Here is a 17,289-nt window from a genome sequence, read left to right as displayed (position 1 = left end):
GCACTTTTTGGCGAGTACCACGCTACTCCGGAATGCAAAAGGATTAGTGGTGGAATAGTATAGAGAAATTTGAGCGGTAGATAGGAGAGTTTGTTAGTTAGATTGCTAAGGATAATGGGGGGATAGAAGAGGGAAGAGTCTCGAAAGTGTTATTTGAGAGATCATAGTAGTAAGATGAGGTTTGGGAGGAGTCATTTGTATTGGATTAAGAATGGCTCAAGTCAATAATACTAACCTGCTCTCAGCACGACTTTTGATTATAACAGCAGAGTTACTTGGATAGACAGTGAATGATGTTATACTACAATACCATGGTCAAAGTATCGATCTGCAATATTTGCATGCACTATTGACTACTGTTATTTTGTTGTGGTAAGTGCATGGTAAGTGCATGTGATATAATGGATGCAATATTTTTGTAGGTTGAGATTTCTATAGTAGCAACTCAATAATCTCACTCTCCTTGGATCAATGTAATGCACTTTAACATTAATTCATCATCCTGAACATTTCTAAGGAAACTAAAACTAGAGTTAAAACATGACTTGAATTATAAAATGCAGAATCTGAACAGTGATGGCTCTTCTGCTAAGGCGGAAGAGCTTCACCCCACTGCTTTGCAGCAGTGTAAATGAAGGAAAAATACAATTATAATAACTCGTTATTATCATTTTAATTTTTCCTGCTGCAGGAGCTTTGCTGGGCAAGGAGGGGCATGGCTGTCATCACAGCCAGCAGGGGGAGGAGTGGTATGTGCACTTAAGCGTGCATGAATGTTTGGCCGGCCGTCTTGAGCCGGCCAAATCCGGCCAAACAGTCATGCGCACTTTGCATTTTCTCCACACAGGCTGCATTACAGCCTGGGTGGAGAATATGCCCCGGCACCCAGTCCCCATCTGAGCACTGAACCACGGCACTCAGACCAATCACAACGCTGCACTGCAGCGTTGTGATTGGCTTAGGGGAGCCTGGGTGCTTCCAATTCCTGCCAGGAGAGGTGACGGAGGAGAGACGTGGTGAGGAAGTTTGTTTGTTTTTATCTACCTTCTCACCCCCTACCGCCTCTTGCACTCCCACACCCAATCTGTGCCAGCCACCACTGAATCTGAATGGGCCAAAGTTAGATTTTGTGGGCTACGGTGCTGATTGATCTGTTTCCTGGGAAGCAGGGGGTTCTGGATTTTGTTGACGTAAGGCAGTATAGCATCTTAATCGGGGAACTGTATCTAAAACCCAGCCAATAACAACTCTGCTGCGGCCTTGATAAATACTTTACCATATTTCCCAGCTTTTGCACTGCCATCGTAGGGGCCAGCAAGTGGAACAGAAGGCTGAACTCCGAGAGGACCAGCACCGGCTGTGGAAGAGTAGATAACAAAGGTCAAAAGACAAAATACCAGGAGAAGACTTCCAAGTGACATATGAGATCTCTGGCCTATGAATAGGCCAGGCATGCTCTACTCCATTCGAGTATACTATGTAAGGAATATTATGGTATGCTAATATCGTGGAAAGAATATTCAGGGACAAAATATCGAAAGGTAATTGCATGTGAATGAAGACTAGATTTACTATTCTTAACTCCACATCTATGCACCTTGAAGGTCTATCTATCTGTCTATCTGTCTATCTGTCTATCTGTCTATCTGTCTATCTATCTATCTATCTATCTATCTATCTATCTATCTATCTATCTATCTGTCTGTCTATCTATCTATCTATCTATCTGTCTATCTATCTGTCTATCTGTCTATCTGTCTATCTGTCTATCTGTCTATCTGTCTATCTATCTATCTATCGCGTTCAAGGTACCTATATGTGGAGTTAGGTACAGAAAATCTATACATGCTTACCTTTTGATATTGTGTCTTTTGATATTTTATCCATGATATTTGGCACAATGTTGCTACCTCGATATTCCGAGGGCGTACCCTTCTCACAGAGGCACCAAGCAACCCTGTCCCAAGAGAAAGCAGAGTTGTACGAGCTCTGCAGCCTCCATATCAGAAGAGTCAAGCCCCTTCTATAGGACTGTCCCCTGCTGCCAGGTCTTATCCCAGTCAGTGCCACACGAATACCTTGGATGGGGCCTCTGTAGGTCACAGATTGAACCCAATGGTTAATTTGTAAAAACATAAGTGCTGGGGCTTGCACCAGCCCATTTCTTCTGTTAGTGCCGCCTAAAACAGAACCCACTACTAACCATGAAAGTGGGGAGAGGATGTGGAGTAATGACCAGAGCTGCCCACTTCGGAGCTGGGGAACCAGGTTCGAGTCCCAGCGTCGGCTCAGCATCCTGTGATCTGGGCAAATCATGTAATCCCCCCGTAAAGGAATGTGCCCTTACTGGTGTTCATGAAAAGCACTGGTGTTGATGATTAAGTACCAGTGCTGAGCACCAGAAACCGCTGACTCAAATTAAGCACTGGTTAAACCCTACGTTTTGGAATCTAGTTCTCATGAAGATGAAAACGAAAACAGGAAGCACCAACCACATATCTCCGTCTATGTTTCTAGGGAACAAATTCACCAAACGTTTGTCAGAAGGCTTTCTCCAGAATGATAGCCATGTCTTTGCTTCCGCTACACTGTGTTATAGTGCATTAGCTTCCTTACCATACATTGAGCTATCTTATGAATTACACATTTTTTCGCTAACAAGCACAATTGATTTATTTGGCAAGCGCTTTCTGTGTCATCATTCCTTCCTAGCATGCTCACCATGTCTTGCTTGGTGTTATACAGTTATTTTGAATAAGTCCTACCATATTTCCCAGGCTTTCCTTCGGCTCCGAGCTGGGCTCCACCGTAGGGCTGCTTGCCGGCCCCACCTAGAGGCAGAAGTACACAGGATTAGGCGATTCTACTGGCCACTCGTATGGTGCAAACAATTTTATGCTTGAGGAAATCAGATAGGGTCTGTGTTCCAAAAATATTCGGACACATCTCTGGGTTTTTATGTGTACTAATTATAATGTCATTTTTCATGAACGGCAGTAGTCTTGTGCACAAGGGCAGGTTGAGTTAAGGAGCTGTATTTAATATAATGTATCACTTCTGAACATTAAACGTACTCATGGCCTGTCGTGTGACGTCCTTCAGTTCTATGTTTATGATTTGGGATACGGAATGAACATAAGTACGTTATTAGAAAAATACTGAGGGGCATATGTACAAGGAAATGATGGAGTGCAGAGCAGCGGCAAATTTTGCGGCGCCACGCTCTGCCATTTCTAAAATGCAGGGATGTGCCGCATTTACTACAATATGGCGCACCCCTGTGTTTTCCCTAGTGCTGGCGCTAAAAATAGCTGACTAGCGCCAACGCAGACACCTTGCGCCATAGTGCAAGGATGCCTGTGTTGCTGGGAATGATTGTTTGTGTGCAGGAAGGTGTCCATTAACAATCAATAATGGCAATTTGTTACTTCAATGCGTGCTGCATTCTGCAGCACACATAAAAGTAGCAAATAACCATTTTGTAATGATTGTTTATGTGCAGGAATGGACACCTTCCTGCACATAAATAATTTTCAATGGCATTTTGCTCTTTCTATGTGTGCTGCAGAATGCAGCACACATAGAAAAAGCTAAAACGCAGAGAAATAAAAGCATTTCTCCTCGTTGTGCCATTCTAACTCCTGCTATTGCAAGGCGCTCGTTTTTAGCACTGCCTCAGATTTACACATCCTTGTAAATCTGGGGCAGCGTCAAAAAGCAATGGGTGATGCGATCAAAATAAAACACCCATTTCACACCACACAGATACCTGCATGAAAGGGTACCATATTTACAAAGTGGCATTAAGCCACAACAAGTGTCCTAATGCCACTTTGTAAATATGGTGCAGGGCATTGCGCCAACGGAACATCGGTAAAAGTGACGTTTCGATGGCACAATCCCCTTGTACATATGCCCCTGAGTGAGGAATGGGAGAGCTACAATTGAAAGGAAGTGGTAACATCCCATGCTACCCGTTTCCTGTCTGACAGAGAGCCTGCCTCACACACATGCATCAGCGACCTCAGAGCATCCAGCGATGGATGATGGGTGTGTAGTCTGTGGGCACACAATGGCGGCAGGCCTCCAGCAGGGTGCAAACGGTTGATGAAAAGTGAGCCTCACCGTATTTCGCTGATGCTGGGTCAGCACCGATACCAGCCCCAAGGCTTGCACCATAAGGAGACTGCCCTTCTGCAAGAAATAATAACACAGACTATTGAGTCCACACAACAGGTGTCAAACGTCAAAAACTTTTCAGAGATCTAAAAATGTGATGTTGGTTTTGAATATTCATCTTGCGCCTAACCGTTCCCGTCTAGCAGGAAAAATCCTCGTCAGGTGTATGTTGCAAGTACAACTCAATCACTTTGGCCATGCTGCTGGGATAGTGCGACACTGCTGTACTTGTCACCTATACAGCGGAATAAGACACTGCGGGTCTTGTCAAGGCTGCAGCAGGCTATGATGCTGCTGACCCTATCACAGCTGCAGCAGGATATGACATCAGCAGCAGGATATGACGTCACTAAACGTAAGCAATCTGCAGCTAGAAAAGGGAGTGTAAATCTACCTAATTATTCAGTGTAAATAGGGTGATAATATGCCAATTCCCGTTTCCCATCCAAAAACCATTTTAATCAACAACTTTAGTTCATTTGGTTCAACTGAGGTAAGACAACAGTCCAGCTCTCCGAGTCAGAATGCATTTCCATGTTAACGGTAAACCTAGGACTGAATTACTGTGGCAAACGCATATCACTCAACCTATCCCATCTGCAACAGAATATGACATCACAAAATCTATAGCAGTTCCTGCAGCACATGGCAATATTAAACCTATTATCTCCGCAGAAGAACATGAAATCACAGAAGCGTAGCATATGAGGTAGATGTTACATGACTGGCTGTATCACAGCTGATACATTAAGTACATTACTTAATCATATAACAACTGCAAGGAGTTATGACATCAAATGTACCACACACACATGGCATCAGAGAGTCCATCACAGTTGAAACAAGGTCTGACCTTCTTTCAGCTGCGATGGACTCAGTGATGTTATAATATGACAGCAGCCTGTCCATTTACATTAGGGCCTAAATATGCCTACAAGTCCTGGAACCCCGAAAGAAAGGTGAGCAGAAGCAGCAGCCGTAGAAGAGACTTACCACTGCGGTACTGCGGCCGGAGTCCTGTGGCAGGGTATGGGCGGGCACCGGCACCATAAGCTGAAGAAGAAACAACAATGGTCTCAGTCATCCTCTAATGACCAAATGAATATGCTTGCTTGTATAGTGCCCAGTGTGAAGTAAACTACTTCTAGGAGCATCACTACATTATGTAATATACATCAGACATAGGTGTGAAAGCCCCGAAAACAAAGCCCGTCTCATTAGGATCTGCAAGACACAAAGATGGGTGGTAAACCCACAGACTAGTCACTGATGAGGTAATGTAGCTCTGAAGATTAATGTTCCTTTTGCAGAAATCCATGTGTAATCTGCACGTACCACATACAAAGTCAGATAAAGACAACTATGTTTTTGAACGTCCTAAACTGTAAACGGAATCAAATGAAATCGGTGATTTGTGAAATGTATTTTTAGCTCCAAGCAGTGGCGGCTCCTACGCTAAGGCGGAGGAGCGTCGCCCCACTGCTCTGCGAGCACTAGTTAAAGGAAAACTAAAATGATAATAACCACCATTATTATCATTTTAGTTTTCGGTTTCCTGGTTCCGGGGCGGAGCTGGACTGCCAGAGCAAGGGTCAGGAGGAGGTGGGGTTGCTCCACTCTAAAGTGCACATAACTGTTTGGCCGGGCCCTCTCGGGACGACCATAACAATCATGCGTACTTTGCATGTTCTGCACCCAGACGGCATTACAACCTGGGTGCAGAACATGCCCAGGCCCACATTCACCATCTGAGCGCCGAACCACGGACTGAGAGGCGGTAGCCAGCCAATGGGCCGGCCTGAAGGTAAGTGTTTCTTTCAATTATTTATTATTTTAATTTACAACCCCCCCCCCCCCCCCCTTTCTCACACCTCCCTGCCCCGCCACCCCTGGTAAATAGCAGCTGCCACTGGCTCCAAAAGACAAATCTGTTGACTAAATGTGCTACATGCTGAGTATCTATCCCTGGATTTTGGTTGAGTTTAAATAGGAAATGCCCTTCTTCACATGGTGATTCCATAGACTTTGAGCTGCTCCATGACTCTGCACCACCTTTGGGAGATGCTTGACCCATTTACTTTAGTTATTCTTGTCAAATTTAGTGGAGACTGATAAAGAGGATCAAATGTTCATCTGGAAAAACCTTTTGGGAGTGTACAGAAGAAGTACCTAAGTTAATTTTCACTTTCCTCTGCAGTCCAAACTACTGGACTGATTCACACTAACTTTGTCATGAGGACAGAGAATGTTGTAAAATTGGTCCTGTTTGTTGATCAGTGTAAATCTACTCAGTATTTCAGGAGAAATTAGCATTTAACAGTAATTAACACTTGAAATGGTCAATTTTAGGTATATCTGTGCAGCTAGCTTTTTCGGTTCAAACCTCATACACAGTTTTCACATTTTTAGCAATGCTGATCGGTTAGCGGTATTGAAAGTCCGCGGATTCACACATTTTGGTGCCGATTCCGATCTGTTAAAAATATTCCCCGTACGAATCGTATCCGGATTTGTTTACGTACGATTCGTACAAGTCCCGTACAAACTGGCAAGTACGATTCGTATGTAAAGAAATCCATACGAATCGCATTGGGAAAATTCCCCGACACGTCCTCGGGTCGGAAAAAGTGTCCGACACGTCCCCGGACAGTTTCACGTACGAATCGGTAAACTGAAGTCCGAGCGCGCAAGTACGATCCGTCCCGTCCATACGAATGCACAACCGTATGGAAAAAACACCGTACAGAGCGAACTCCCATAGCAACCATGGAGACGTCCAAACATGTGCCCGCATATGCGCCGAACACCCCCCCAGCCCACCCCCCTAATTACGTGCTGTACCCCCAGCCCCCATGTACGCACCGTACCCCAGCACCCATACGTGTATGCGCCATACCCCACCTCCGTACCACAGCCCCGTACCTGTATGCACCGCATGTACGGTGCGTACCCCCCGTAGGTACGGAGCGTACCCCCACCCCCGTATGTACGGAGCGTACCCCCGCTTGTACGGAGCGTACCCCAACCCCCCATAGGTACAGAGCGTACCCCCACCCCCCGCATGTACGGTGCATACCCCCAGCGCGTAGCACTGGGGGTACGCACCGTACATACGGGGGTGGGGGTATGCTCCGTACATACGGGGGTGGGGGTACGCACTGTACATACGGGGGTGGGGGTACGCACCGTACATACGGGGGTGGGGGTACGCTCCATACATACGGGGGTGGGGGTATGCACCGTACATACGGGGGTGGGGGTACGCTCCGTACATACGGGGGTGGGGGTACGCTCCGTACATACGGGGGTGGGGGTACACTCCGTACATACGGGGTGGGGGTACGCACCGTACATACGGGGGTGGGGTACGCACCGTACATACAGGGGTGGGGGTATGCTCCGTGCATACGAGGGTGGGGGTACGCACGTACATACGGGGGTGGGGGTACGCTCCGTACATGCGGTGCGTACAGGAACGGGGCTGTGGTACGGAGATGGGGTATGGTGCGTACACGTATGGGTGCTGGGGTACAGTGCGTACATGGGTGGGGCTGGGGGTACAGAGCGGACGTGTAGGGATGGGGGTACGGTGCGTACCGGGCCCCCTTTTCGTCGTGCATCGCGGCGTACATAGCTTTTCCGGCACTTTTTGGGTCCCGTAAAAATATTGCCGTGCGAAGTGCTGTGGGTACGAATCGTACTTGCTGATCCGTAAAACGCTGCCTGACTCCGTGCGAATGTCGCGTCCGCGGAGTCCCGGATCCGAATTGAGGGTATTTTTATGCCGGTCGGTGTTTTTTGCGATTCGTACGGAAATGGTGTTTCCGTGCGAATCGTACTTGCATGTTTGTAAGGTATTTTTCCCGGGTACGAGTCGGACGGAGAAAATGCTCCGTCGGACGATTCGTACCCGGTTTTTCCAGGATCGGAATCGGCCCCTTTGTCTGTGGAATTATTGGCTTCTGATTGGCTGCGAGCATGTAAGAAGTCTTCTCTGCCGGCCTTACTGGATTGGTGGTTCTCAAAGACTACAGATGCTGCCCTACCGATTTCTGCCTAGGGCTCTATGGAGAAACCCCACACACACTGGGGGGTAGAAAATGCCATCACTTCGAAAAATGTTGACTATATCTAATCTGGCGATTACAATGGATCGCACATTTTGTGTCCCCGGACATTCAGAAAGCATGTTGTGATTACGATGGCAGATCATCCCTAGGAGCCTCATGATGTTACTTTGCTAATTTTCATCACTATAGTGATCATGGTCTCTATATGTACGAAGACCTCCGAAATATTACAAAAATATAAAACAATTGCAAAAATTGACCCAAAAAAACCTTATGTTAAGCAGCGTTTTGGATTAAATCAACGCCACTTCTAAAAAAACACTGAAATTGCCATTTATGGTCATTAGCGTGCTGTCAACTCCCGCAGCGCGGGTAAAGGAGAACTCTGTACTGGGTTCCGCGAGGGACATCAGGCCCCATATTGCATTGCGCCACAGAGGCTCTTCACCAGAGCCCTATTTAGCACGCTGTCAACTCCGACAGCGCGGGGAAAGGAGAACTCTGTGCTCGGGGCCATGAGGGACTTCAGGCCCCATATTGCATCATGACAGGGAGGTGCTTCACCATAGGGCTATTAAGTGCACTGTCAACTCAAGCAGCAGAAGACGCGCCCGGGCTATGCCCAGGCAAAGACCAGGCCTGTCTTCATCCATTATCACCCAGAAGAGGCCAGGCTGGGCAACCCCTCTGACACCTGCAGGGACAGAAGGTACGAGCAATTATAGATCTGCTTTATGTGTTGAACCCTGCCAAAATGTACACTTTCTCCTGACTCCTTGGCAAGCAGTAAACCAGAAGCCAAATTCCTATATTTGATTGCAATCTGTCCCATTGTCATGGGGAACAGAAAGGTAGTGGAGACATCTATAAGGGCTTCCTCATCGAAGAAAATGATTAATCAGATAAACAATAGTAACACCCTGACTGAGATTGATAATCTGATTAAGGAGGTCTTAATTTCTCAACGCGAGCATGTGCAGACATCCGCATTGAGAAATGTGACTGCCCGTATTTAGAAATGTCGCCGGGAAGGTGATTTCCTTTGCTCGCACTCGCCAACTTGATGTTGATGAGTGCGAGCAAGGAAAAAAACTCTGCTCCGCGGAGCTCCGTTTTTCGGAACTCTGTGAGCTCAGCTTAATGCGGAGTGTGGAAAACCCTGCAAACTCCACAAGCGGAGCAGAGTTAACTACCAGACTTACATAAGACTCACAATAGGGAATCTAGGAAGCAAGAACCTTTAATTATAGTCTGTATAACAGTTCCAGGACCACGAAAAAGACATGTCCGCGACAACCTGAAAGAACCCGTGTTCCATTTAAGAGAATACTGCTAACATCCTCATTGAAACGTAAATCTTGAACAGGCGGAACTATTTATATTCATAACGTCTCCAGGCTGCAGTAAGGTGTTAGAGAAGATCACAAGTCTTTGATAAACAAAGTGACGCACTGGCTTCGCAATGTTCGTAAGTGCCCTTCAGTTATACAAAAGGATAGAGTTTAATTATATATAAATTCGGCTTCAATCTTGAGCTTTGGCAAATAACTTTATTGCAATTGACGTTTGCTTCCCCAGCCCTATGCCAAATAAAATATACTTCAAATATCAGGTTCCTCAGATAGCACCCAGCACCTGTTCTGTGAATAAAGATATGAGCTCAACACATCTTAAGGACTCCAGGCAGCTGGGGTCAAAAGAGGACTGACTACTTTTTTCTCATTCTAATCCATCCTTCTCTCCTTCTCCCCTATTGAGGAATGGAATATTCTTTCCTAGAACATTGCTGGCTTGAAATCCAAAATATCAGATTTATCTTGGGGAACTTTTCTTGATTTAGTGGACATTTGCTTATTCCAAGAAATTTGTTTCACAGAGCCAGTATACAGATCAGGGTTCATTGTGGAGCTACCGCACATGAGAGAGGCCGCCTGCTGGTGGTCTTGTTATTTAGGCAAAGAATTCTCTAAACTGAAGGATCAGGAGGTTAAATTTAGATACCCCAGATAGGTGTCCCTTCCTGTACATAAACAATCTGAAATCGTGATTTGTAACTTCAATGTGTGCTGCTTCATGCAGCACACACAGGAGTTGCAACTCGTCATTTTTTATTTGATGATTGTTTATGTGCAGGAAGGGACACCTTCATAAACATAAACAATCAATGGTGTTTTGCTATTTCTATTTATGCTGCACAATGCAGCACACATAGAAACAGCAAACACGAGGAGAAATAAAGCATTTCTCCTCGGTTTGCCAGGGTAAGATCAGGGAAAACCTATAAGTATGGGGCAGCGTCAAAATCAATGGGTGTTGCTGTGGAACACCCACCACAACACCCATTGCTGGCCCCTTTCTCGCTAAGTCTCGCGTTAAAGGGTGCCATATTAACAAGGCATTGTTAAGCCACGTTAAGTGGCTTAACCCTGCCTTGCAAATAAGGCAAAGCCCCTATCGCCACAGGAACGTCACTAAAAGTGACGTTCCTGTGGCGATAGGGGCGTCTAAATATGCCCCACCTTGAGGAGCAGAGTGTGGACAGAGCACAAAGAGTTAAGGGCTAAGGGTGGGATGAGATGCAGACAATGAAGGTTTCAGGGTGAGCTACCCTAGATTGCCAAGAGGGGGGCTTTAGCTGGGATCAGCCGATGGCAGGATAGTTCCAGACAGCAAGGAGCTGGTAGTGGGTATAGCACAAACAGAGAGGAGCTGAGATGGGGAGGGCAGAGGTGGTGAGGAGCTGAGGGTGGGCCAAGTCGGCCAAGTAAGAAGCTAGGGGTAAACAAGCCCCAGATGAGATTCAAGGGAAGGCTGAATATCAATTCTCAAAAAATACAAACATTTTCATACCTGGATCTTTCACCTTCCCCTGCCCGGCACCTCCTGGAGTTAAAGAAGAAGACATGGCATGGGTGAGACTCTGCAGTGAACAAGAGCAAGGATACACTAATAAGACATCTCCATTGAAGTGATGATGGCCGGAATGGGGGAAATTATTGATACTCGAATGAAGTCTCAGAATAGTCGGGATAGAATGAGGTTCCAATGAATTGTGTGAGTCTAGTGGTATCAGAAGGGTGAGGCTCCATTTCAATCTGTGAAGCATCACCAATGGATCAGTTGCCAGGTGTCTGGTAATGCTTGCTTTACATGTAATTGCTCAAATATATCTCTGCACCAATGTCCCTGGCAGGGATATAGTGTGATGGGTTCTGTAGAATATATAGGTTGCAGGTGATATTTTGCAGTACTTATCCGGCAATGCCTAACACTTGTCCCACTTGGGGCTTACCATTTGGGTACCCTTGCTGTGGCCCAGCGCCTTGGTAACCGTTTCCTGCTCCATAACCTACCAGACAAAGAGAGAAGGTTGGTCTTACCAGCCTTTTGCGATAGTAAATATTGATACAAAGAAAAAGCAGAAGTGTTCATCCAAGGAGTCTGTAAGAGACAGTTTCAGCCGAGGCAGGGAGTAGGCAATAGTAGATACGCAGAAATTGTTAGTGTTAGACTTTTAATGGGGCACAATGTGCCTTTAGAAGAGAAGAAAACAGGAAGTACTGAGGACGGCAATCAAGATAGAACAGGAAGAACAAAGAAGGGAAGTTAATTGAGATTAAAAAGAATTGCAGACTAAGGAAGTAAGGAGAGAACAAGGAGTAAAGAAAGGAAGTGAGAGGGAGGTAACAGTGAAATGAATTATGAGCAGAGCTAACAGTACAGATGAAGAAAGTGAGGTGAGTACAGGAGACAGGAAGGATGAAAAAACAGGAAGTACAAAAGAGGAAATAGCATAGAAAAGTGAAATGGGTACAGTGGAGCAAAATGAACCTAAAACAGAAGGTACTATCAAGGAAGGGACATCAGGTACACAGAAAGTGAGTGGTAAAAAGGAAGGAAGTGAGGAGAAAGCAGGGAGTGGTGATGACGACCATGTGACGGGGTAGAAATGGGAAGGAGGAAAAGGATAAAGCGTGTGACTCGAATGAAGGGTATGGCAGCCAGACCTCTCTACAAGTCCAGAGACACAGAAACCAGAGAAGGGACATACCTGCTTTGCCTAGCTTGGATCCCAGACCAGTGCCGGCTCCTGCAGCTGTGGAAGGGAGTGACAGAGAACAGGGTTATATCAGGGTAGAGGACAGCACTTAGTAGACTAGACACTTTGTTGAAGCCTGTATAGAAGACAGCAATTAAGTAAAACGTACTGGAAGCACTGGAGTCTGGAGAGAGCTTGTGTATGCCTGAGGTAAGGAAAGTGCAGTAACTCCTGTGCCGAGACCTGATGAACAGGCCCTGGTATGAGGCCTGTAGAATAGGAAGGTGCTGTACACTGGTGGTGATATGATGAAAGCAGTTTTGGAGACCTTCCTTTGAGGTCAATAAATAACAACCTTGTGTCAGGCAAGAAGAATAGGCCTGATCATATAGCAGGCAAAATAGACCAGTGCAGTGGGATATTGTAACTGTGCAGTGAGGTCATTGGAACAAATGGTCAGAGCATGCCTGACCTAGACTGCCTCTGTGGTGAGGCCTGCATGGTAGGCCATTGTGAGTCTTACCATTAGGATATCCCTGCTGGGCGCCAGCTCCCAGGTAAGCGTTCCCAGCTCCATAACCTGCCAAGAAGAAAGATTTTGTTCACCCTGCAGCCGCCACGTGAGACAAAGTGCACGCAGAAGATCTTATACAATAAAACTGGTAAATTGGGTTAGGATTTAACTGATAAACAGGAGTTGCCTGGAAACTGAGTGAAGAAGGAACAGGATACAGAATGCATTGCATAATGAACAGGATGAGTAGAGAAAGGATTGTGGATTACAAGTACAACATAAGGAAGAGTAACAGGGAGTACTGATGAAGTTAACAAAGAGTGTGCTGGGCGCACAGTAAGATGGAGTCTAACAGGGGGAAATATGACACAATGAATGAAAAACTGGAGGAAAAGCAGTAGATGGAATAGGTAAGAGAGCATGAAGCCCAGAAGAAGTATGGATGAAGAGGAGGATGTAAAGAGGAAGCAATGGTAATATAACACGATGAAGGAAGAGTGGAGAGAACAGGAAGTAAACAGGAAGAAAGCAGACAAGAAGTACAGTGGGGAAAAAAGAGCCCAGAAGTACAGTAGAATAAAGGAAGAAGTTGGACAGAAAATAAAGAGAAAGAAGACAGGATATGAAGTACAAAGGAACATGAAGAGGTAGCAGAAAGCAAAGAGGGAGGAACAAGTACAAAGGATGCCTCCATCAGTAACTCACCTCCTTTGCCAGGCTTGGATCCAAGACCAGTGCCAGCTGCAGCGTCTGTGGACGTAAGATAAAATGCAGTGAAAGAATGCAAGAAACTGGGAGCCTCAGCGGGTGAGTAGGTTAGGTAGTAGGAGGCCAGGAAAACAGACTTTGGGATAAGGGTTTTGGAATATATAAGGGCCCATATTATGTGATGGGTGTGATTAGCAGCTCTTTTTAAATCCAGGCAAGCATATGCCAGGCACGTGGTGCCTCGAGACCTACAGTTAGTAACTCCTTGCGCATGCGTGAGAGTTTCCCTCTCACATGGTTAACCACATGGTTATTTGCACGGTACTGGTTCGCACATGCGCAAGACGATTTTCGGTTTCAAGCAAATTATTCTTTATTTAAGCAACCATAAAGCCTCTTTCCCATGTATGAATGTTGTGTGTATGTTAATTTTCTTTTATCTACTATTTCTATTTGTTAGTACTTATTAACGAGAGGCTGATCCGAGCAAGTTTCTTTTCCTCAAATCCTGCTCCATCAGGTGCACTGACCCTGTTTGCATCAAAGCGCACCTCTAAACAGTGCACCCTATTACCATCAATGTACTACCCCCAGGGAAGCCACAAAATTGTGCTGCCCTAAGAGCATCACATTCAGTGAAATATGAAGACAGGGTTGTCCTCAAGGGGCGCACGGACAGGGCTTCTATGGCTATGCGCCGACATCTGTAACTGGGTGCGGGCACAGAGACAAAGTGATTCTATCATTTTCAAGTGGTCACGTCCCAATACACATGTGGGAACACCTTCGCACGATAGTGCTAGAGTTACACATTTGCCAACGATATTAGTATTACAGAAAGGGGTTTCACAAGCATATGCAGCCCCTTATGTAATACCATAGTGCAGTGCCCCAGGGGTGCACATGCCTGTTGCGTCCCCAGGGCACTAGGTGTAATATGGCCCCCATTGAGTATTGTATTGTGGACCTGTGGTAAAATATCTCTATAGATTGCTTGTTAGAATCTTGCCTAGTGTCTGTATAACAAGGCTTATAGCATATAACGGTCTTATGTGAAACTTACTGTTAGGGTATCCCTGCTGGGCACCAGCTCCCAGATAGGCGTTACCACCTCCATAACCTGTTGAAGAGAAGGTTTGGATTTCATTAAGCAGTGTGCAAAATTATAATTCTGCTAGCATGTTTTTGTAAAAGTGTTTGCACTTAGCGAAAGTGTGACATTATGAACTTTATTCCTGAATAAAGCCTTTGGTGAAATTCTTCCATTTTGGCGGGATATTACCCGGCCAAAATAAATATATAGATTTTTCTCATCGACTGTAGGAAACAAAACTCCAAAGGCAATTTCAGTTTTTTTCCCTTGGGGTGGTCCAAGTGGTGGCACTGTCTTCATAACATTCTTTGCTAACGTCATGCACTTCACAAAATTTTAAATTAGCCCAAACTGATTCCTAAAATTATTTTGTAGGAACAAGCTTTGCCCCTTGCTGAATTGTACACCGTTGCATCCTCACAAAATGAAACACTTAAGTACTGGACCCAATGTTGCCAGTGGAATTAAACTTTCACCAGCCCATTTAGTTCTGCGAAGTCTATTTATGGTTACAAAATGTACCCACTATTGCTTAAGAATATTTTGCAACTCAATTGTAATTTCGTCAAGAATTTCATGAATTTTACAGAAGCCAAGAACCACAATTGCCCACTAGTGTCGCTGGACTCCTATCGGTATTAGTAGTAGGCTCAGGAAGTAGTCCAAAATAGAACAACCAGAGACACGCCAACAGTTGATTGACTAGCTGCAATAACAGACCCCGAAAGTGAAGATGAAACTATCAACATTGAAGAGTGGGAGGGGAATGGAGTAGAGATCAAATACAAAGTGACATTATGAATGTCAGAAGTAAGAACTACAGAGCAAGAAGATGGGAGTGGTGATGGTTCACTGACACAATATCGTCTTAAAAAATATCATTTGAAAAGAAAGGTTCTGTCAAAACTTCGGTTTATCACAATATGGTGTCCCTAGGCATATAATGGAAATAACAAAAATATTGTGGAAGGGAATATTGTCTAAATACAGGTAAAAAAATTGTTATATATATGTGAACAAGACATTAAGTTGTCGAAACGCGTAGCAAATAATAAATTAGCTTTCTTATGAGCATTGGACTTCGAGAGTGCGTGTAATTTCTGTTAAAGGATAATAAGTATTTACCGGCGGGGGCATACCGGCAGACGCACCACCTGACTACGGGCTTAATCCCAGAATGACCCATTCTACGAATGAATATATATAATATATATATATATATATATATATATATATATATATATATATATATATATATATATATATATATACACACAAACTATATAAGAGTTGTTCATCCCAAAACTCCAATGCAATTTGGCACTTTATATGGTAAAAGAATAATTATATAAGTATTCATATAAATACATAATTTTAATAAAAAATATTTTATTAAAATAAACCTAATTTTGATAAATGCCTAATGTAACTATTTACATAAACATAAAAATAATGTTACTCACAAATTAAAATAAAATATACAAATTGAAGATTAACCCCTTCGATGCGTGTGACGGAGCGGTTTCGTCATGCGCGTTGGTTGCGCTGTGTGCATGACGGAACCGCTCCGTCATGGCCCCGCCCGCGCACGGAACCTTCAGCACGGCGCGGTAATCCGCGCCGCGCTGAAGGGGTTAAATAAAAAATATACATATATATACATATTACTATATATACACACACATATATAAAAATATTCACAATTTAAAAAACTACACAAATGTTAGAAACAATAAATAATAAATTGTAAAAAGTTCTAAAACAACATGTAATAATAAAGTTAACCAATATAATAAATAGTAATATATTAGACACCCAAAATCAAATTTTTACTAAAACCAATATAAACATTACAAAAATTAATAAAAATAAAAACAAACAAAATTAAAAATGAACACAAAATTATAATATAAATCCAGTTTTACCAACAGTAGGGAAATTGTTGGACTTCGGAGTGTTAGATTTACTATTCACACTCCAGTCTAAGCAACAGCAGGGAAAGTGTTGTGATTTAATTAAATTATGTATAAAGAATGCAAGTCATAGTAGTCCACAAACAACATTATATTATAAGATAAAATTGATAGATTATATTCCATAATATCATATTATTTAATAATGTTACAAAACATGTAAAAAAAATATACAAAAATAAAAAGATTACATTCCTCATTAAAGCATTCACTTGCCTAATGACAAAAACAATAAAATAAATTCGAAATAGTACCAAATTATTATTATTTAAATACTTTTAAACAAATAAAATTTAAAAACAAAAATCATTCTACAAACAAAATTTCCAAAACAAGAATTAAAATAAAACAAATTATTGAAATAATAAGTACAACAGTAAAACTATACACAAATAATTGTCAGATAGCCGATTAACAATTATTAGAACATTGGAATGTTGGCAACTCCATTTAAAACAATGGAGTGCTCCGGGCTTATAATGGCTGGTATAAGCCCGGAGCACCAACATTCCAATGTGTCTTTGTTCACAGCTCTGGCTGTGAACAAAGACTTCAGGGAGCCGGAGGGGATTTGAATCCCCTCGCGCTCCCTGAAGGCTTCGTTTTGTTAGAACATTCTGCCCTCTAGTGGCAGAATGTTCTAATAGCCTTATAGCCCTTCGTAGCAGGGCTATACCGGCTTTTAAAGTCCCGCTGCTGTTGTTAAAGTCCCT

General features: G+C 43.9%; 1 protein-coding gene across 6 annotated transcripts in view; it reads right to left on the bottom strand.

Moving 5' to 3' along the window:
- Window positions 1-17,289, bottom strand: part of LOC146811394 (uncharacterized) — a 66,096-nt gene that overhangs the window by 13,190 nt on the left and 35,617 nt on the right. For all 6 annotated transcript variants that reach the window (XM_085618503.1, XM_085618507.1, XM_085618504.1 and 3 more), the window contains 10 exons: window positions 14,574-14,630; window positions 13,508-13,552; window positions 12,812-12,868; window positions 12,301-12,345; window positions 11,542-11,598; window positions 11,100-11,132; window positions 5,173-5,232; window positions 4,126-4,194; window positions 2,766-2,831; window positions 1,277-1,357 (listed from right to left, as the gene is read on the bottom strand). In XM_085618503.1, coding sequence (XP_085474629.1) covers window positions 1,277-1,357; window positions 2,766-2,831; window positions 4,126-4,194; window positions 5,173-5,232; window positions 11,100-11,132; window positions 11,542-11,598; window positions 12,301-12,345; window positions 12,812-12,868; window positions 13,508-13,552; window positions 14,574-14,630 — 570 coding nt within the window. The remainder of the gene's footprint in view (window positions 1-1,276; window positions 1,358-2,765; window positions 2,832-4,125; window positions 4,195-5,172; window positions 5,233-11,099; window positions 11,133-11,541; window positions 11,599-12,300; window positions 12,346-12,811; window positions 12,869-13,507; window positions 13,553-14,573; window positions 14,631-17,289) is intronic.

Source organism: Triturus cristatus, chromosome 7 (assembly GCF_964204655.1).
Source record: "Triturus cristatus chromosome 7, aTriCri1.1, whole genome shotgun sequence".
NCBI classification, from domain to species: Eukaryota; Metazoa; Chordata; class Amphibia; order Caudata; family Salamandridae; genus Triturus; species Triturus cristatus.
This window is presented reverse-complemented; position numbering and strand designations above follow the sequence as displayed.